The sequence below is a fragment of the Melanerpes formicivorus genome, unplaced genomic scaffold (genome assembly GCF_026170545.1).
Source record: "Melanerpes formicivorus ecotype bairdi unplaced genomic scaffold, bMelFor1.0.p_v2 SCAF_33, whole genome shotgun sequence".
NCBI classification, from domain to species: Eukaryota; Metazoa; Chordata; class Aves; order Piciformes; family Picidae; genus Melanerpes; species Melanerpes formicivorus.
This window is the reverse complement of record NW_027142385.1, coordinates 8,552,439-8,573,073: the sequence shown is the minus strand read 5'-3', so window position 1 is coordinate 8,573,073 and position 20,635 is coordinate 8,552,439. Positions and strand designations below refer to the sequence as shown.

At 66.3% G+C, this 20,635-nt stretch overlaps 1 protein-coding gene across 1 annotated transcript; it reads left to right on the top strand.

The window, feature by feature from the left end:
* The first annotated feature begins 237 nt into the window (after positions 1 to 237).
* On the top strand, positions 238 to 17,188 carry NCS1 (neuronal calcium sensor 1). The gene is made up of 8 exons (XM_068156017.1): positions 238 to 653; positions 12,080 to 12,104; positions 14,183 to 14,321; positions 15,091 to 15,169; positions 15,287 to 15,375; positions 15,703 to 15,780; positions 16,275 to 16,391; positions 16,484 to 17,188. The coding sequence occupies exons 1-7, from the start codon at positions 590 to 592 to the stop codon at positions 16,371 to 16,373; spliced, it is 573 nt and encodes a 190-aa protein (XP_068012118.1). The 5' UTR covers positions 238 to 589; the 3' UTR covers positions 16,374 to 16,391; positions 16,484 to 17,188.
* Positions 17,189 to 20,635: the final 3,447 nt, after the last annotated feature.

Genomic DNA, 20,635 nt, shown 5'->3' with positions numbered 1-20,635 from the left:
CGATCCCTGAGGACTTGCTCCGGGGGGGGTCGTAGTGGGTGGGGGGCAGTGGTGGTGGGAACACCCCCGCGGCAGAGGCCGGTCCGGGATCCCCCTCCCAGGCTGGGTGCCGGTGCCGTGGGGGCGGCGGGGCCGCTCCGTATCCCCCCCCCACCTCCAGCTCCATCCCGCAGCGCGGGGCGGGGCTCGCCGCCCCCCCAGCCCCCGCAGCGCTCCGCGGCTGGCAGCGCTGGGAGGGCGGGGAGGGAGGGAGCGTGTCACCAGGGACACGGACAGACACACAGCCACAGCCAGACAGACAGCCGCGGCCACGCCGGGCCGGCCCCGCAGCGCCTGCCGCTCGCCGCCGCAGCCAACCCCCGGTAACAAAGACAACCCCCCCGCGCCCTCCGGTCCCCCTCCCCGTGCCCGGCTCCCCCGCGGGATGTAGCCCGGCCGGGAGCTGCCAGCGAGGCACCGCGGGCCCCCCCCCGTCCCCGTCCCCGTGTCCCCTGCGTCCCCGTCCCCCCGCCCCGTCCGTCTCCATGCCCCCGCAGTGAGGCCGGGCGGGCGAGCTGCGTGCCCGGGGGGGTCGCGGGCTGCGGCCACCATGGGCAAATCCAACAGCAAGTTGAAGCCTGAAGTTGTGGAGGAGCTGACCAGGAAAACCTACTGTGAGTGCCCGGGGGGGCTGCGGGCTGCGGGCCGGGGGCGCGGGGCGAGCCGCGGGGGGTGCTGCCGGACCGGCCCCGGGGACCGTGGGCATGCGGCTGGGGGGTCGCTGGGCTCCGCGGTACACCCCCGGGTGGTGGTGCCAGGCTTCCTCTCACCACCACCACCTCGGCCTCCTTCCCCCCCCCGGCTGGGCGCTGCTTTGGGATCGCTCCGGGCAGCGGCGCGGCCGGGGCCGTTCCGGGGGGGCGCAGGCTCGGCCGCGCTTTGTTGCAGGAATTCAGGGATTAGGCTCGGGAGGATGACCCCCCCCCAGCGGCGGGGGAGAGGGGGAGAGGGGCAGGGGGCAGGGGAGCCGCCGCTGGCTGACAAAAACAAGGCGCCCTGGCCTATTTCTGAGCCTCCGCGAAGGGTTCCCTGATCCCAACTGCGGGAGCAGGGCTGCATCCTGTGCCCCCCTCCTCCCCCTGCCCGCAGCATCCCCGGCGCTGCCTGCCGGGGGCCGGGGGCCGGGCTGGTACCCGGGGGCCAGGCGGGTACCGGAGGCCAGGCTGGCAGCCAGGGATTAGGCGGGTACCGGGGGCCAGGCGGGTACCGGGGACTGGGTGGGTGCTGGGGCCCAGGCGAGCACCCAGCGATCAGACAGCGACCCCGGGGCCAGGCAGGTACCCAGGGGCCAGGCAGGTACCAGGCACTAAGCAGATGCCAGGGACCAGGCGGGTGCCAGCAGGCAGGTACCCAGGGGCCAGGCGGGTGCCCGGGGACTGGCAGTGGTCCTTGTTCTCCCCTTGCTGCCCCCCCCCGAATCAGGCAGCTTCCCTCAGCAGGGGGCCAGCCCCCCTGGGTGGCTTTCCAAGTTGCTGCGCCTTGGTCGGAGGGGTTTCCTTTGTTGTTGTGCTCTGGAGTGGAGAGAGGAGCCTGGCACCGGGGCTGGGTGTTTGTGTCGGTGTCTCGGTGCCCCTCTCGGCACCGCATTTGGTGAGCGAGTGGCTTCCCCCCTGCCTCTCCGCCCCCGCCTCATGCCCCCGCCGGGCGCCTGAGCCATCCCGAAGGTAGCAAGCCCAGGGGGTCGCTGCTGGAGGATGCACAAAGGGAACAAAGGCTGCCGCCGGTTGTGGTTCAAGTTTCCCTCTCTGCTCTCCGAGATCTCCCCCTCCAGCACAGCAGCGCTGCCCACTGCCTGCTGCCCGCTGCCTGCTGCCCGCTGCCTGCTGCCCGCTGCCTGCTGCCCGCTGCCCGCTGCCCGCTGCCTGCTGCTGCAGTCCCACGGCAGCGCTTACCCAAAAAGGCAACAGAGGAGGATGCAGCAACTTCTCCCATATGGAGAGGAGGCAAGGCTGGTGCATTGCACAACCCTGCACGCCGGGCTGCACTCCTGGCATGGCACAGCCGGCGGGAGGGCAGAGTGCGGGGGGCACGTCCGCAGCAGCCAAGCCCTGAGCCACGGCAGCAGAGGTGGAGGTGCCCTGGCTGGGCTCTCTCGAGGTGGTGGCTCAGGGAGAAGGCAGAGTGCTGGCTGGGCACAGAGCCTGTTTGGAGCTGGAGCTGAGCCCTGGTTTGCTGTGCCCACCGCTGCTGTGCCCCACAGGGGTGCAGTGGTGCTGGGCCCGGGGCTGTCAGTGCTGTGCCCCTCCGTCTGGCGCTGCCTCAATTCCATCTCCAACAGATGCCCACTGCAGCCTCACCTGCTGGGAGTCTGCTGTGTGCTGGGCTCCCTGCACCCCTGGGGCAGCTCCTGCCAGCCTGGGGAAGGCACTGACCCCAGCGGGGCTGATGGAGGGCACCCGGGCAGCGGTGCCCTCTGTCTTCCTGCCAGCTGATGCCAAACAGGCAGCCCTGGTGTGGGCACCATGTGGGCACAGGGATGTGTCTGTTGCTGGGTGAGGCCAGCAGTGGGTTATTGCCTTCTGAGTCATTTCAGACCCAACTTTCTGCTCCTCTCCCTTGGGGGCCCTCCTCTTGCCACTGCCCCCTCTGCTCCTCTGCTTGCCCCTGCCCTGCTCTGGGGGCTTTGCCTGCTCACTCCGGGAGGCCTCTTGGTGCCTCTTTCTCAAGGTGCACCAAACCAGTGCAGGCGAGGCAGCAGCACCTGAGCTGTGCCATGGCAGTGTGTGGCCCCCTTGCTGAAGCCTACTGCAGCATCCCTGGTGCCCCAGCAGCGTGTGGCTGGCAGTGCCAGGCCTGTCAGGAAGAGCCATTGCTAATTCCAGGCTCTGTTTGTGGAGCTCTGCTCATCCCACCTCTGGCATTCATTGCTTTTGCTGAGTGTTTCTGCCCCTTCCCAGCAGCTGGCACGGCAAGCACGCAGTCCCTTGTCTGGCCAAGCTCTTCCAGTGCCCTCCTGGGCACGTCTGGGAGCCTCTGGTTTATCTCCAGACCCTGGGAGCTGGGCAGGATCTTCATTGCCTTCTGTCTTTTGGGGAATCCAGGCAGAGGAGGTGCAGGGCTGCAGCAGGAGGGACTGATCCAGAGCCCTGTGCCCTGGGCCAGCTGGAGCTGGGCACAGCTGCACCTCCCCAGCCCATGGCACACCCAGGAGTTCCTGGGAGTCTGCCTGGGGAAGGCTTTTGCTCTGCGGGGTTTCAGCACCCCCCTGGCAGCCCAGCGCTGACCCAGGAGCATCCCTGGCACGTGGAGCTCTCCCCAGGTGCTGGCTGCCGTGGTGCTGAGTGGGTGCTGGCCCTGCCCCGTGCTGTCACAGCACATCTGGGCAGATGTCTCTGGGAGGCAGCTGCTGCTGGGGAGCTGCTTTTGTCACAGGGAGGTTCCTATGGCAGCCTGAGCTGCGGCTGCAGCGCCTGGAGGCTCTCTCCCACGCTGGGATTCTCCTTCCCTTGCATCACTTTGTGCCATTCCCACCCCAGGTGAGGGCACAAAAAGCCTCTCCTCGGTCCTGCAGGCGCCAGGAGATGTTCCCCCTTCCCCCTGCCCCGTGTGGCTTCTCTGCAGGTCTGTCTCCTCCTTGCCCATGCTGTGTCCCCTGGGTGCTCTTCTGACGCCTGGGTGGCTTCTGGTGCCCCCCAGCTGCTGCCCCCTGCCCCCTCTGCTCCCTCAGCCTCCTGCCTGTGATGTTTCTGCAGCCATGCCTGGGGCACACCAGCGTTGGGAGCAGTGTGAGAGGGGCAGAGCACTGCTGATGTGCCAGGGCAGTGGTGGGCACGGTGCTTGTGCCCAGGGTGCTGTTGGTAGCCTCCATGAGACAGAGAATGATTTGGTTGTGGCTGTTCAGAGCAGGTTGTCCAAGGCCCTGCTGGGAACCAGACATGGAAGGGCAGGAGCCTGGAACCCTCCTGCCTTGGCTCCCCTTCCACCTCCACTCCTGACTTACAGTGCTGGGAGCCAGCTTCTAGTGGCACTTGGACACCTAAAGGCACAGGAGGCCATCCCCAGGCTTGGTCTGGGCCCATCACCATGTCCCCTTTGGCATCTCTGGGCCCCTGAGTGCCCAGGAGTCCCTGGCAGTGCCAGGCTCAGCTGGCTGCCAGGTGCTGGCAGGGAGAGCCTGGCTGCAGGGCAAGGCTTTAACCTTCCTTGGAGGCCAAAGTGGTGCTCTGCAGGAGCCTGTGGGAGCTCTGAGTGCTGCCGAAGAACAAATCCTGTGCTGCTTGGTGCTTCCTGCAGCCTTTCCCCTCCAAAGCCCTGGAGGTGCTCTGGGCTCTGATCCATTCATCTCCCTCATGCCCCACGGGGGTGGCTGGGAGGTGCACTTTGGGCTGCTGTGCTTTGTCCCTGGGGGTGACCACACCTGAGGGAGGACTTGGAGGAGCCTTTGTCCTCCCTGGATCTCATCTGCTGGCCTCTCCGTGGTGGGGATTTAAGCCTGGGCTTAACTGGGGCCAGGTGCTGGCAGCTGAGTGCCGCAGTGGGCCTGGGGATGGAGTTGAAGAGCTTTGTGGGGCCACAGTCAAAGGATTCTGCTGAGCTGCAGCGTTCTGGAGGTGCAGGAGTGCTGCTGCTGGCACAGGGCTCAGGGGCAGGATGATGGTCCTGGGGCTTGGAGGTCATGGAGAGGCTCTGGTGATGGCACAGGAGCTGTGGAGAGGCTCTGGTGATGGCACAGCAGCCATGGTGAGGCTCTGGTGGTGGCACAGCAGCCGTGGTGAGGCTCTGGTGATGGCACAGCAGCTGTGGTGAGGCTCTGGTGGTGGCACAGCAGCCGTGGTGAGGCTCTGGTGGTGGCACAGGAGCCGTGGTGAGGCTCTGGTGGTGGCACAGGAGCCGTGGAGAGGCTGCCAAAGCCATGCCCATGGCGCTGGGAGGCCAGGCCTGTGGGGTGGGCACAGGGAGGGGAAGCTGCTCCCTGCCCAGGAGCTGCCTCCCCACCCCCTGCGATCTGCTTTGTGGATTTTTAAGCTCCTCATTCTCTGCCCTTTCACAACCAGCCCTGAGCTTGGCTCTGCTGCCCCCAGCAGTGCCCTGCACTAATGGGCAGCGGTGGAGGAGCAGGCTCCAAACATCGATCTGCCTCTGGGGCTGCTGGACTCTGTGCAGCAGGGAAGGAAAATGCCCAAGCACAGCAGCCCCCAGGCAGGGAAGTGGGGCACTGCCCCCTGGGGGGCACCAGCTCCCCCGTGCCAGGGGCAGTGTGCCCGCTGGGGTGGTGGGCAGGAGCCCAGGGGCTGGTGGAGCAGGGCAGGGACCTCGGTGGCTCCCTGCTGCCAGTTTATTTTTAGCCTCCCCGGTGCCTGGCCCCGGGCTCTGGGTTTCTCTGCCAGGTTGGTTCATGTTGAAATCCCTCCTGTTGCTCCTCCAGCAGGAAGCAGGAGAGCCTGGCCTGCTGCTGGCACAGCCCTTGGCAGCAGGGGCCCCAGCCCCTTGGCTCCCCTCAGCCCCACGAATGCCCTTTTGGGGCTGCCCACAGAGCCAGGGGGAGAGGGCTGGTGGGCAGGACCCCACCCTGGGGTAGGAGTCCTGGGGGACCTGCTCCTGGGAGCAGGGCACCAAGATGCCAGGGTGGGCACATGCCCAGCATGTCGGGCTGAGCCTGGGCTGCTGCTGGCTGCTGGACCTGGGGAGTGCTGCCTGCCCGCTCCGAGTGCTCTCAGCATCACACAGGGTTTGCAGGGCCCCAGAAGGGAGGTTCAGGTGGAGGAGGACATCCCCTGCCCAGGCACCCGGGGGCTGTGCTGGAGAGAGGCAGCAGAGCAGCTCTGCTGCTCCAGAGGGATGCCCAGGGCCTGGCTGCGCTCTGGGCTCCGTCGTGACTGCAGCCACACAGCTCAGGAGGTGGCAGCTGCAGTGCAGGTTGGCTGCCAGCTCAGTGGGGACCTGAGGTGTTGCCTCCAGAGGGCTGTGGTGGTCAGAAGGCATCTCCAGCCCCCTCCCCAGGGAGACCCCCACCCACTCCCAGCAGTGTTCAGGACTGGGCACCTCTCGTGTGCGTGGCCCTGGGAGCTCTGTGGGTAGGTGGAAGGGAAGCAAGCTCCGGGCTGCTCCTGCGGTCCCTGGAGGGGACTGCAGCGCCGGGGTGGGGAGGGGAGGATGTGAGCGAGGGCCCCGCGGGCTGCCCCCGCAGCGGAGCGGAGCAGCCCTCCCTGCCGGCCCCCGCTCGGGCACGGGCAGGTTCCCATCCCATTTATCCCCTGACACGTTAATGGAGCTGCGTAAGCGCTCCGCTGACCTCTCCTGCCGCCGCTGTCATTACGCTTGTGGAACAAGAAGCTCTGAAGGCATCAAAGCGAGAGGCTGCTCGGGGGGGGAGCCCGCGGCTGCTCCCTGCCTTATCTGGGTGACATTCGGGAGGTCGCTTTGTTCCTCCCTGCCCTCCTCATCCTCCCTGGGGAGCTGGATGGGAAAGGGACTCGAGGTCCTTATCCCCGGGGCTGGGAGGGGATCTGCCCAGGGCGTGGGGAGCAGAGCACCGCTGAGGTCCCTCGGTGGTCACCGCTGAGGCTTCCCCAGCACAGGGCTTGCTCCCCACACCTCCTGCAGCCTCTCGGCCCTTCAAGGCATGGCTGTGGTTTCTGAGTGGAAGGAGAGCTCCTGTGCTTCATCACCTGCCTCTGCTTCATCATCTGTCCCTGCTTCATCATCTGCCTCTGCTTCATCATCTGCCTCTGCTTCATCATCTGCCTCTGCTTCACCCACTGCTGCTTCTCCAGCATCTCCTGATGGGTGCCTGGTCCCCGTGGAGCTGCCCTGGGGGTCCCCATGCTGGAGCAGGTGTTTGGCACCCCCGGCAGCCTCTGCTTTGGCAGCCTGTGGGTGAGATGGGGAGGGGAGGTCCTGCTGCCAGCAAGGGTTTGCTCTGCAGCACTCTCCTGACCTTCCTTGGCTCCAGGCTCTGATGGCTGAGCCAGAGATGTCTCTTCCTCTGCCCACACTGGGTCCAGAGGGAAGTCTTCTCCTCTGCCTGGGGCAGGAATCGTGCTGTGGGCTGGGGACAGCACCCTGGAGCCTCAGCCCATGCTGAAATGCTTTAAGCCAAGGGGGACACTGAGCTGGAGGCAGGACACAGCCAGCCCAAGCCTGGGGCTGCCCCATCCCTGCTCCTGCCAGCACTGGGGATGCTCTGCCCATCACAGTGCCAGCTGGTGGGGAAGCTGGGATTAGATCCAGCCTGGAACAGATCTGCTCAGCCCCCAGCTCCTGCTGGTGCTCCTGCTGGGGGGGCTCAGTCTGACTGGGGAGCTCCAAACCCTTTGCCCTGCCCCTGCTGCCTTGAACCCAGCTCCCAAAGCCCAACCTGAGGCCCTGCAGTATTTCGTTGTCTAAAAGGGATCTGGGGAGCAGATTGGCTCAGCCAGCCTGGTGGTCCCAGCCCTGGGGGAGATGAGAGCAGAGCTGCTGTTCCTCCAGTCTGGGAGCAGGACAGACCCTGCATGGCAGCCAGGGGCCAGAGTAGTGCCAGGGGTGCTCCCTGCCCCAGCAGTGACAGTGGCACCAATCACCCCTTGGCCTCCTGCCCCCAGCCTCTCAGAGGCTCCTTCGTGGTGCTGCTGGTGTCTGGTGGGGAGAGAAGCCAAACTGGGTGAGCTGGCATGGGCTGCCCAGCTCCCACAGGCAGGCAGCTCTGGCTGTGTTGGCATCCACCAGGCGAGGCTGCTCCAACATCCCTTTGGGATGGGGAGGCTCAGGGTGGTCACAGTGGGCACAAGCCCAGCATGGGCACACCCTGAGTGTGGGGGGACACCCCCAGGGATGTGGCCAGGAGTGCCCCTGCACCAGTGCCTGAGAATGCCAGGAGTGCCCCAAAAGCTGATGCCTGAGCAGGCAGCTGGCACAGGCGTGGGCAGGCAGCTGGCACAGGCGTGGGCAGCCAGGGGGCCATGCCTGAGCACCCAATTAGCTCACCCAGAAGCACCCAGATCATTTCTGCACGGGTGCCCCATTAGCCCTCACACCAGCCCCAGGGCGCTTGCATGGGTGCCAGCCCGGCTCAGGCAGGGGTGCCCGGCTGCTGCTGGCATGGGTGCCCCATTGATTCGCTTTGCACCCGCTCTGCACACACAGGGGTGCCCACCCTGCCTTCATCTGGGTGCTGAGCACCCACAGCAGGTCCAGGCAGCCCTGAGCGCAGATGGCAGCCCCAGTGCAGGGTGGTGGTGCCAACTCTCCCAGGCTGGCATGTGCCATGAGCCTGCTGGGGACCTGCAGGGACCCCGGGAAGGAGCCTCAGTGAGCCCCTTAGGGAGGAAAATACCACGGGACTGGCACTGGCATGCCTTGGCAGGTGATGCCAGACCAGTCACCCGTGGGTTGGTGGCAGAGCTGATGAGCTGGCAGAGCTGGAGTGACCTGCAGGGGTGGGGGAGCCTCTTCCTGCCTGGAAATGATTAACCCTGGGCTCCCTGGTCAGGTGGCAGTGCCCACGGCCCCGCGGCAGCAAGGTGCAGCAGGCTGGGACGGTGCTTGCCCGAGCCCCAGGACAGAGCTGTGCCATGGCCGAGTGGGCACCTTCCTGCCCAGGACCCTGCCCAGGACCCAGCCCTGTGGCTAAGCCCCAGCCTGGAGGCAGGATGGCAGCACACAGCACACACGAATCCCGGGGGGCTGAAGCGTCCTGGCCGGGGGTCCCCAGATGGTTCTGGGTCCCCTTCTGCAGCCCTGCCCTGTCCCTGCCGTGCTCCAGGGGGCAACGCGGGCAGGGCGAGGGGTGGGCACCGGCGGTCCCGGGTGCCTCCCGTCCCCGCTGCCTGGCGAGCACTCATTAACGAGCCGGAGCACTAATTAACCCGAGCTGCCTCTTGCCGCAGCAGCAGCTGGGTGGTGGGAAGGGAGGGGGCACAGGGGGGGCGGTGGTGACGGAGCTGTCACTCCTGCGCCGTTGGCACTGATGGGGGGGGTGGGGGCCGGGGGTGGCAGCTTTTGGGTGCCGGTAGCTGGCAGGAGGAGGCTGCCTGCAGTCTTTGCCCCTCTGTGCTGCCCGAGGCGTGCGGCTAAAAGCCTCCTCCCGGCCGCGGGAGGAGCAGGGAAGGAGCAACCCAGACTGCGAAGGGCTGGTGGCCGTGGGGTGGCCGTGGGGTGGCCGTGGGGTGGCCGTGCTGGGCAGCTCCCGCGGTGCCGTCCCTGCTGCCTGCTCCTGCCGGTGCCCTGAGCCCTGTACCCCATTTTTGGGGGTTAAAAGCAGCAGAAGCCACTATGCTGCCGGCAGGAGGGCATCTGCCAGGGCTCCCGGCTTGGCGAGGCCGCCGATGGCACTGCAGCTGATGCCCGGTGCCAGCACCCTGCCTGTGTTCGGTGCCTCTCCTCCCCAAGGATCCCTGGGCACTTCCCCAAGGATCCCTGGGCACTCTGCATCCGCTGCCACGGCTGCTATTTATAGCTGTGCCCGCGGCGGCGGCGGTGCCCGGGGAGCGGAGCCCGGCTGCGACCTCTGCTCCGCTGGGACGCTGCCAGCCAGCCCCTTGCCCTTGGGCGCTTGGGGCGGGACCTGGCTGAGGCTTCTGTGGCTGCAGATTGATTGGCATCAGCTCAGCACTGCCAAGATCGATGGCGGGGGAGGGAGATGCAGCAGCCAGCACCACACAGGTGCTTGCTGTGGGCTCTTCGTGCCAGGGGGCTGCCGGGGGAGCACTGTGGGGAGCCTGCCCCTCCCTGTGTCCCCTGTCCCCGGCCCCAGGACTGGTGGCACAGCCCAGCGTGTCCCCGAGGCCGCCGTGAGTGCAGGTCCCTGCTGCAGGGGTGAGGTTCACATCCTTGGTGCCACTCAGAGTGTGGGCACCCAGCGAGCTCGGAGCAGCTGGGCAGTGGCAGTGGTGAGGGCATCGTCTCTGGGCTCCAGAGCTGGGGGTACAGGGAGGCAGGCACCGCTCACCCCCTGCCTGCCCAGCTGCAGCCACCCTGGGCTTGGGGCCCTGGAGTTTCCCTGCCCTGGGAACGCTGTGCCCAGGGCAGAGGGAGGGGTTGGGGGCAGCAGAGGGGTGCCCCCAGAGGGGGCTGGGAGTTGTGTACCCGGCCATGGGCAAAGCCCTGCCCCCAGGGCAGGAGGAAGGGCACTGGTGCCAGTGTGCTGCGGGAGGGATGGGGCTTGGCATGGCCCCGTTCCAGGGATGCACATTAAGAAACCCCAGGAGGGGAGCTGGCTCCGTGCCCCCCAGCCCCGGGGGGCGCTGCCAGCATTTCTCCCGTGCTAAAAAAAGCACAAATTTGTTAATTGTTTCCTGCTGGAGCTGGGAGGCAGCTCCCGGACCCCAAGAGCAGCAGCAGGAGGAGGAGGAGGAGGGACAGCTGAAGGCACTTTGCCCGGAGGGGTTGAACCAAGCCCCAGCCCCAGCCCCGGGGCTGCTGCCGACACCGCCCCTGGCCCTGCCCCTTCCAGCTGCCCCCAGGGCTGCCCAGCGTCCTGCTGCTCTCTTTCCTCCTCCTCCTGCCCGGTTTCTTCGGTGCCTGCAGGTGCCTGGGGCTGCAGAGCTGGTGCCTGGGGCTGCAGAGCTGGTGCCTGGGGCATCCCCTGGCATCCTCAGCCGGGGGGGACACCAGGCTGGTGTGGAGGCTGGTGGGGACCTGGTTCTGTTTGAGATGCTGCTCAGCACCTGGCTTTGGAAGGATGCTTCTGTGCAGCCCTTTCTTCGGGCTGCAGAGTGCCCTGGGCCTGGCACAACTCCTGGTCTTGCCCACCCCAGCCCAGCCCAGCCACGTCTCTCCTGGCTCCCTCCTGCCAGGAGGCCTCAGGCCCTTCCCCTGTGTGCTCTCCTGCTGCCACAGCAGCTCTGCACCTCCCTCCTGCTGTGTGACCAAAGCCCTTGGTGTCCATCCTGAGTGCTGAGCACCCCTGCTGGTGCCTGCCCTCTCCTGGGGTGCTGCCACCCAGACCCCCCATGGTGGCATAGCTGGTTCCTGTGCTCCTGGCACCCACAGCCCTTTGCTGGCTCCCTGGGCAAGAGGCTGCCCTGTGCCAAGCCCTTCTAGGGGGTGTTTGACTCTCTGACCCGAGCTGGGAGCCCCATCTATGGATGGGCACAGCCTTGGGCACAGCCTTGGGCACAGCCATTCCTGCCCATGGGGGACAGGCTGCAGGATGGGGGCCAATGTGTGCCCCCCAGCTGCTCCCCACTGTGACCTCCAGCCCTTGCCCTCTGCAGCCTGTGCTGGTGCCAGGCAGGCTGTAAATCCTTGGGAGGGAGGATTGCTTCCTCTTTTCTCTGCCATCCAAGGTAGTTGGCATCTGCTGCTGTGCCTTGGCTCTCTGTTTCTACCAGCCCCAGGCTGCCTCCCTGCCCAGCACCTTTCAGACCCTTTGCTTTTTATTGTTGTTTAGATGCAGGATGCAAAGGAAATGAGCAATGAGGCCATGCCCCCCATGCCCACCTGCTGGCACAGGGCTCCCCACTGGCAGTGCCAGCCAGGCACTGCTCCTGTGGTGAGACACACTGGCACAGCCCCCAGCCCTGCCCCCATCGGGCTCCTCCTCATCCCACACCCCCCAGAGCCCTTCCTCTGCTGGGGACCTTGGTGGGCTCAGCAGCTGTCCCCAGGCTGGGCACACCAGGGGTGCCCACACTCTCTGTTTTCTGGCTTGGCACTTGCTCCCAGGGCACTGGGGTGGCTTTGGTGATGTTTCTCCATGTGGCTCAGAGGCAGCCGATTCCTGGATGGGTGCCAGGCCTGGGGCTGTGCCCATGCCCACATTCAGAGTGTTGATGTGGGTGCCAGGCAGGTGCCTGCCCCAAGAGGTTCTGGCAGAGGTCTCCAGGGGTGTTGTGGCTCTGGGCAGCTGGGAGGGCAGGGTTGGATCCTCCCCGGGCATGACCCAGCCTGGCCCCTGGCACCTCCCGGCGGCAGTGCTGCACTGCCCTGCTGGGCTCCCGGAGCCTGCAGCCTCGGCCCCATGGAGGCTGATGGAGGACTCCGGGACTGTGCCACCTGGCAGCGAGTGAGCCCCGGGGGGGCATCCCCCCAGGGCAGTCGCCTCCGCGAAGCACAAAGCAGCCCCCTGGGGAGCTCTAATTTCCTTTTTCTTCCCTGTTTTGTCTCTCCTCTCTTGCAGTTACGGAGAAGGAGGTGCAGCAGTGGTGAGTGCCTGGCGCGGGGGGCGGGGGGCTGGGGGGCAGCAGGCTGCCTCCCTTTCGGGGTGCAGCTGGTGGCCCACGGAGGGGAGGCCAGCAAAGAGAGAGGTTTTCCTTGCACCCCCTGCACGGCAGGGCCTGGCTCTGCCTGCCCCCGGCGCTGCCAGCTCCCTGCTCTGCCTGCCCCCGGCTCTGCCTGCTCCCTGCTCTGCCTGCCCCCTGCTCTGCCTGCTCCCTGCTCTGCCTGCCCCCTGCTCTGCCTGCCCCCGGCTCTGCCTGCCCCCTGCTCTGCCTGCTCCCTGCTCTGCCTGCTCCCTGCTCTGCCTGCTCCCTGCTCTGCCTGCCCCCGGCTCTGCCGGCTCCCTGCTCTGCCTGCCCCCTGCTCTGCCTGCCCCGGCTCTGCCTGCTCCCGGTTCTGCCTGCTCCCGGCTCTGCCTGCCCCCAGCGCTGCCTGCTCCCTGTTCTGCCTGTTCCCGGCTCTGCCTGTTCCCGGCTCTGCCTGTTCCCGGCTCTGCCTGCTCCCGGCTCTGCCTGCTCCCGGCGCTGCCTGCTCCGGGCTGCCCGTGGGGGGTGGTGCAGGGCTCCTCTCCCCTCTTCCCTCCCCAGAGGGGAGCAGGGACCTGGGGACCGCCCAGGCGGTGGCCACGGCCTTGGCTCCGGGAGGTTGGTGCTGTCCCAGCGCTTGCAGGGGCTGGCAGGGGCCGGCAGGGGCCGGGGCTGGCAGCAGGCTCCTGCCCCTTCCCCTCCTCCCCACCCAGCGCAGTGCCCCAGAAAAGCCACCGCTGCCTTTCAGCTGCCGTCCCCCCAGCCCCAGCTTGGCTTTCTCTCTTCCTCTCATCCTTCCCCCCCTCCCCAGTGAGTCATAGCTGCAGCAGCAGCCTGGGAACGATGTCACCAGCACCTCTCTTCCCCACCTCGCCACCCCCCTTCCCCTCCTCCCCCAGCCCTCTGCCCGCCGCAGCGGGCGCCTGGCAGAGCCGGGTGCTGCGTTGTGTAACACTCACCCACCCTGCACCCGCCCTGCACCCGCCCTGCACCCACCCTGCACCCACCCTGCACCCACCCCGGGGGTCCTTCCCTGGGCCCTCTGTGCTCCCCATGTGGTGCCCACACCCACGGACCCGGTGAGCCCTCCAGGGTGGCACTTTGCAGCCTCCAGGTCCAGCCTGAAGCTGGCACCAAGGGCTTTGGGGGGGTTTAAGCACCAGTGGGGTTGGGAGATGCCCTGGGCTGTGCCACCCTGAGGACAGAGTGCCCCCAGTGCCCCTGCTGTGCCCCCACTCTGCCCCCAGCTCCTCCAAGCAGCTTTCACTTGGGGTCATGCAAAAACTGCCACACAGGGCCTGGGCTGCAGGCTGTGGGCACTGAGCCATGGTGAGTGCCAGGTTGCCCATGGGGGTGCAGAGCCTTGGGGGGGTCCTTTCCTGGCCACCTCCATGCTGGAGAGCTGTGGGGCTGTGCCTGGTGTGGTGGGGCCAGGCTGGAGCAGTGGAGGGGAAGGGAGCTCTGGCCCTGGGGTGAAGCTTCCTGTGGACAGCTTCTTGCTCAGGAGCACCCAAAGGTCTGAGCCAGGGGTGGAGCCCAGCCCTGCTCACCACGGGGTGGCTTCAGGGCCAAGCCAGGCATCACCTGCCCTGGCACCTCCACCTGCAGCCTGGCTGTGCTGCCAGGGGCTGGCTCTGAGCAGGGAGGGGGTTTCAGAGGAGTGCCTCTGGCTGGGCAGAGGGTCCCCGTCCTCTCCCAGCTCCTGGACAGTGCTCAGCAGGAGCCTGGCTGGGCCTCAGCTGCCATGTCTGGGCTGCCAGTGGGGCTGGAGCTCTGGGGTGGGCAGCACTCGGTGTCACCAGTGCCACTTGCTGCTTCTGCAGGCTCTCCCTGCTGCCACCCTCGCTGTGGTGCCCGCAGGGACCCTGTCCCCCAGGGCTGGGCTGCTGCAGGCAGCTGCTGGGGGTGACACAGGGAGCACCCAGGGCCCATCCTGGCTCCAGCTCCTTGGGCAGAGCCCCATCCCAGCTGCCAGGGCTCGGGGGGCTGCATGCAGCAGGGATACCCAGGGGGTGCCCACCTCTGCCCTGTCTCCACAGGTACAAAGGCTTCATCAAGGACTGTCCCAGTGGGCAGCTCGATGCTGCTGGCTTCCAGAAGATCTACAAACAGTTCTTCCCCTTCGGTGACCCAACCAAATTTGCCACCTTTGTTTTCAATGTCTTTGATGAGAACAAAGTAAGTGTGCCAGCTGGGGGGCATGGCAGGAGCCTGTGGCACGGGGGGGTGGGATGGCTTTGGAATGGGGCTGTGTGCTCCTGGAGTGGAAGTGCTGCAGTGAGCAGGACCCTGTGCTTGCTTCAGCCAGGGAGAGTCTGGAGGGAGGAGGAGCTGAAGTGCTAAAGGAGAGGAGAAACCTGGGGGTTTGGTGCCACTGACACTGGACCCCTGTGCCATGCCCCCTGTGCTGTGCCCCCTGTGCCCTGGAGCTGCTCCTGCTGGGATTCACAGTCACAGACTGCCCTGGGTTGCAAGGGAGCCTCCAAGGCCATCCTGTCCAGCCCCCTGCAGGGACAGCTCCAGCCAGAGCAGGCACAGGGACACAGCCAGGCTGAGCCTGGATGTCTGCAGGGACAGAGCCCCAACCACCTCCCCGGGCAGCCTGTGCCAGTGTCTCACCCTCCCTGTGCAGAGCTTCCTCCTGGTGCCCAACCTAACCCTGCCCTGCTCCAGTTCCAAATCACTGCCCCTGGGCCGATCCCCACAGCCCCTCCCGGTCAGCCCCTCCCCAGCCTGCCTGCAGCTCCCCTTCAGGTGCTGAAATGCAGCTCTGAGGTCTCCCTGGAGCTCATTGGTGGACTGGACACCAGTGCCCAGATCCTGCACCTCCTCTCCTTCCCCACTGCTGTGTTGGATGTGCCACCCAAGAGGGCACAGGTGGGCAGAGGGGACTGGGCAGGATGGGGATGGCAGCAGCACCCTGACCCCCTCTTTCTCCCCCGCCCAGGATGGGAGGATTGAGTTCTCTGAGTTCATCCAGGCGCTGTCAGTCACCTCCCGGGGGACGCTGGACGAGAAGCTGAGGTGTAAGTGCTGCCTGCAGGGTGGGCTCGGCCCCACAGCCCCTGGGGGTGGCACTGGGGGGTGTGCCCTGCGTGGGGGCGGGCACAGTGCCCAGCAGCTGGCGTTGCTCTGGCTTGCAGGGGCGTTCAAGCTGTACGACCTGGACAACGATGGCTACATCACCAGGAACGAGATGCTGGACATTGTGGATGCCATTTACCAGATGGTGGTGAGTGCTGGGCCGGGCTCGGGGGGTCCCCACCGGGCTGCAGCCTGGCTCTGCAGGCGGGGGGGTGGCTGCGGGGACGGTGCTGAAACCCTGCCCCCCGCCCAGTTCCCTCCCTGGACTGTTTTGGTGGGGGGGTTAGGGGGGTTGTGGCTGTCGTGGCCAGGGCAGGGTCTGGATCTGGCTGCTGAGCACCACTCTGGTGCCAGTTCCAGCCCGTGGTGCCCTGCCCTGCCCTGCTGGGGGGGTGCTGGTGCAGGGGGCAAACCAGGGGCACTGTGCAGGCAGGGCACAGGGGGCTGGTGAGCAGGTCCCATCCTGCCCCCACAGGGGAACACAGTGGAGCTTCCCGAGGAGGAGAACACGCCGGAGAAGAGAGTGGATCGGATCTTTGCCATGATGGACAAGGTGAGGCTGCCCCACTGCCTCTCCTGCTGGGCACAAGGCATTGGGGGGTGGTGGTGGTGGGGTGTGTGTGGCCCCCCTGCTGCAGCCCAGCTCTTGCCCTGCCTAGGCTGCTGCTGGCTTCCCCCTGTCCGTTTCAGGGTGCTGCAGATAGCATTGCCCACCCCATGGCACACACTGCAGCTGCGGGCATGGGGGTGCCCTGTCCCGGGGTGCCCTGTCCCGGGGTGCCCCCTGCCGGGGTGCCCTGTCCCGGGGTGCCCCGTGCCGGGGTGCCCTGTCCCGGGGTGCTCTGTCCCGGGGTGCCCTGTCCCGGGGTGCTCTGTCCCGGGGTGCTCTGTCCCGGGGTGCCCTGTGCCGGGGTGCCCCGTGCCGGGGTGCCCTGTCCCGGGGTGCTCTGGCCCGGGGTGCTCTGGCCCGGGGTGCCCCGTCCCGGGGTGCTCTGGCCCGGGGTGCCCTGTGCCGGGGTGCCCCGCAGTGACAGCAGGGTTTTGCAGAACGCAGACGGGAAGCTGACGCTGCAGGAGTTCCAGGAGGGCTCCAAGGCTGACCCCTCCATCGTGCAGGCTCTGTCCCTCTACGACGGACTCGTATAGTCCCGGGGCCGAGTGGTGGTGAGTGCAGAGCCCGGAGCTGCCCCATCTCCCACCCCTCCCGGTGCCGTTCCCAGCCGGGCAGGGCTCACGCCGCCGTCCCTCTCCCGCAGCTGCCGGGGGGAAGATGCTCTCTGTGCCATCCGACCGCCGCCGCGCGAAGCTTGCCTGCCCCCCTCGGCCTTCCTTCCTGCCCCGCGGGCAGGCGATGCCCTCGCAGCGTGAGCTCAGCCCCCTCTCTGCACTCTGAACCAGCCGCTGCCATCTGCCAACGTCTGCTTTTTCCGAACGAGAGAACCACCCCGTGCCAGCCCCGGTGGTGCCAGCCCCGGTGGTGCCAGCCCCCGGGCTGAGCGGCAGCCAGCGCCCGAGACTTCAGTGCCAGGGGAACTGGTCGAGCATCGCCGAAGGCAGAGCCCCCCCTGCCCCCCAGCCTCCTCGCCCCCTTTGCTCCCTTTGTCCTCCGTCTCGGGATGGGACCGGGACGCTCCTCTCCTGGGGTCCGCCGGCTGGAGGCGGAGCGCAAAGGCAGCAGGGGGCTGCCCGGGGCGGGGGCTGCCTCTGCAGGGCGAGCAGGGCAGCCAGGCAGCGGCGCCCACTGAGGTCGTGGCCCTGGCATCACCCACGGTGCCAGGAGCGGCCCGGGAGCCATCTGATGCTGTTCCACGACGATTTCCTTTCTCTTTGTGAGACGGTGTTGTGCTTCTTGCCTGGGGTTGTGCTTCTCTCCTGGGCCGGGGGGGAGTGAGGCTTTGTTGGGTTTTTTTTACCTGCCCCTCCGGAGGCTCAATGCCCTTTATTTATTTGTTGTAAATGTTGCTGCTGTGTTTAGTCTCTCGTGTCTGTGTCCAGCCACCGAGGTGATGATGATGATGATGATGTGAGGGTCTCCTCCTCTTCCTCTATTGCAGGGCACTGGGAGCCTGCAATAACAATGAAGCCAAAAAAATATCTCTGCCTTCCCCCCCCTCCCCCTTCCCCCTCCTCCCACCCTGTACCCGGAGCTGCGTGGGCTGGCTGCTGTCTTAAGGGGATGCTGTAGCTTCTTTTCCTCTTCCCCTTCTCCTGTTTCCTGCATCTTCCTCCTCGCCCTTCCCCTGTGCAAGCTCAGCCCAGCTCTGAGCAGCCTCAGCTCCACCCCTTGGCGGGGGGGGTGAGGGCACCGCGGCCACTGCAGCGTCCTCATTCCTCCTCCCCCTTTCCATTTCCTCACTGCATGAAAAAGTATCAATGGAGCTGAGAGTTGAGTTTTGCTTTCAAGTGGATTCCTTTCCTCTTTTCCTCTGTGCCAGGCGGGGGGAAGGTCTGGCTGCACCCCAAGGAGGTGGCTGGGGATGAGCCTGGGTGCCAGCAGGGCTGGGGGAGCAGAGGGGGTGCCCCCCCGTCCCAGCTGGGGCAGTGTGGCAGCTCCTGGAGAGATGCTGGGCTGGGGAATGCTGTCCCCATGTCCCCTTGCTCCTGCTTCAGGCCGTGGGAGGTTCAGCTGCAGGCCAAGAGCATGGCCCCAGAATGGAGCCACCGGTGCCTGGGCTGCCCCTCCTGCCCCTGCCTCGGGGGGCTGAGGGCCAGGCAAATGCCTCTGGAGACACCCAAGCTTGGGGTGCCAGGGTGGCCTCTCCATCACCCAGCACCACAGTGGGATGTGCCCAAGCAGGGCTCACACCCCGTGGGGCACAGCTGGCATCTCTGCTGGAGGGTGAGCTGCTGGGGCTCTGTTTCCCCCTGCCCTGGGGAAGGAGAGGTTGGCAAAGTGCAGGATGCTTGTGGGATCCCTGCTGCCAGCTGGGGTGCACTCCCCTCATGCCCTGCTGTGGTTTGTTCCTGGCCTAGTGCCACCTATGCTCTCTCCCACCCCCCTGGGGGCTCAGCCCTCCGTCCCCTCTGCAGCTGTCAGGGCATCACCTTCCCACCCCACTCTCTGCAGCTCCCATGGCTGAGCCCAGCCAGTGCCCACAGCCCTTGGCCACAGGGTCTGTCCCGTGGTGGCACAAGGTGGGATGTGAAGGAGACAAGACAGTGCCCAGAGGGCTCTGGATGGTGCCCGCGGGGCAGGGGCAGACTCCAGCCAAGTGAAGCTGTTCCTGTGCCATGCAGCCCCACTGCCCAGTCCCAGGGCTGTGTGCTGGGGGCACTTTCTGATGCCCACAACCCCCCACCCTTTCCCCATGCCCAAGGAGACCAACCTCATGTGCAATATTTCTGCCTCTCCTGTGGCTCCTGCCCCCGAGGTGCCCATGGGTCACTGCTGGGCACCTCCTGGAGGCTGTCACCTTGCTCTCTCCCGTGGAAACTCCTTTTCCTCGATGCTTTGTGGCCAAAACTCTGCAGTGCCTCCACCTTCTCTTGATGCTCCTCTGCCAGACCAGTCCCTGCCAGTGCCAGCCTCTGTTCCTGGTGAATGTGACACTGCTGTAGTCTGCTGAGAAGCGATGGAGGCCCTGGCACCCCCTCCCTTCCCAGGCAAAGACAAACCTCAACTGCTCTGAGACTTCCCCCAGAAGGCTTTCCATCCTTGGAGCACCTTGCCGTGCTCTGAGCTCCATCAGTGCTCACTGATGTCCCCCCAGGGTGCAGACCTGCATGGGCAGCAGGTGTGTGGCCCCCATCACGGGTGGGCTGAGGGACAGCAGCAGCTTGGGAGAGCTTCAAACCCCAGAACCCCCAAAATTCAGTGTCTGGTGCTGCCATCATCGCCAGCAACCTCCTGCTGCTGCTGCTGGTGGGCTCAGGGATGGAGCCCAAGGCCTCATCCCCCCTCACCCCTGTTAAATATTTGCACATTAAAGAAAAAGGAGCAAAAGAGGAGGGAAGGTTTGGGCCTGAGTTCAAAAGCCCCTTGGGGGTCTGGGGGTGGTGGTGTTTTCCCAGCAGGGTCTCCTCCTGAAGGCTTGGAGCTGCCTCCTGTTCTGCCCCCTGGCTCCAGCCTTGTGGTGGGTGCCAGCTGGGGTCTGTCTTGCCCTGCTCCTGGTGTGCTGAGCTTCCCTGAGCAACTCCTTTTGGCCCCCATATTGCCCCTCCCGGGTGTGGACTGGGCACGCTGGCTTGGATACTTCTGACCTCCCTTTGGGGGAGCACCGAGGGCCCCCAGCTCCCTCTGCACATCACCAGGATCTGCAGCTCCTTGGTCCTGCTGAAGACAAGGCTTGAAGCACCTCATGCTTGGGAACACTGGCCTTAACCTCCTCGTGCCTCAGTGCCCCCAGCAGCGAGACGCCCGGGTGGGCACTGCCCGCTCGCAGGGCGGCCCCACGTCTGCACCCAGAGGAGCTCCAGTGCTGGACACGGCCGAGACCACCGGGGGCTGGCAGGACCCCCCAGCCACCGGGCAGCTGGGGGGCTCCCGGAGCAGGCTGTGAGCTGCCGGCTCGGGCTTTAGGTCCGTGACTAATTAATCCCGGGCCTTTTGCTGCTCGTTAAAAGCGAACAGCCGCCAGGCGCCGGCCCTGCGCCGCTTCCTCCTGCCGCTGCTCTGAAGCGAAGCCATCAGCAGCTCCGGCCGTGGGAGAGGGACCCAAAGTGCAGCCAGACCTGGCCCCAGTGACTGCGGCATGTCCCCTCCACGTTTCATGTGTCTCCCCCACCCCTCATTTGTCCCCGTCGGTGTTGCCCCATTAAAATGCCGTGTCTGGACCTCCCTTTCCTTGCGTTTTTCTGTCCTTGTCTCTGCCTCTTTGCTGCTCTGTGACCAAAGCGCCTGCAGCTCTGGGGCGGGGCTGGGCTCTTGCCCACCCCCCGAGAGCCAGGATGAGAGAGAAGGCTCTGGGGCAGCTCCCCCCGACCCTGGCACAAAGCAGGACGCAGGCGGGAGGGGCACAGCGGGCGGAGCCTCCCCAGCAGCCTGCGGATTGCTGAGATTTGTGATGAGACCAAGCAGCCCCCAGGAGCTGGGTTCATGGAGTGGGGGTGTGTGGGGGGTTTGCTTACGGGAGACCCCAGACCCCATCTGTGTTGGGTATCAGCAGCATCTCAGCTGGCTGCCCAGAAGCTGCCTGCCTCCCATGCCATCCTCACCAGGTGGATGGGGAGGGCTAGGGCTGGGGGACCCTCATCCCAGAGCCATTGCTCCCCCAGTTGGGCAGGGCTGCAGGACACTGCCTGCTGTGGGGCTGCATTAACCTGGGGGGCAGAAGGACTTTGGGGTCTTGTGCTCCGGGGCTGAGCCCCCTTGGAGCAGGGCAGTACCTACGGCTGTGGGCTCGCTTTGGCAGGCACCAGCTGCTGAGGAGCCTTGGTACCAGCACCTCAGAACTGTGCCTCACAGCCCT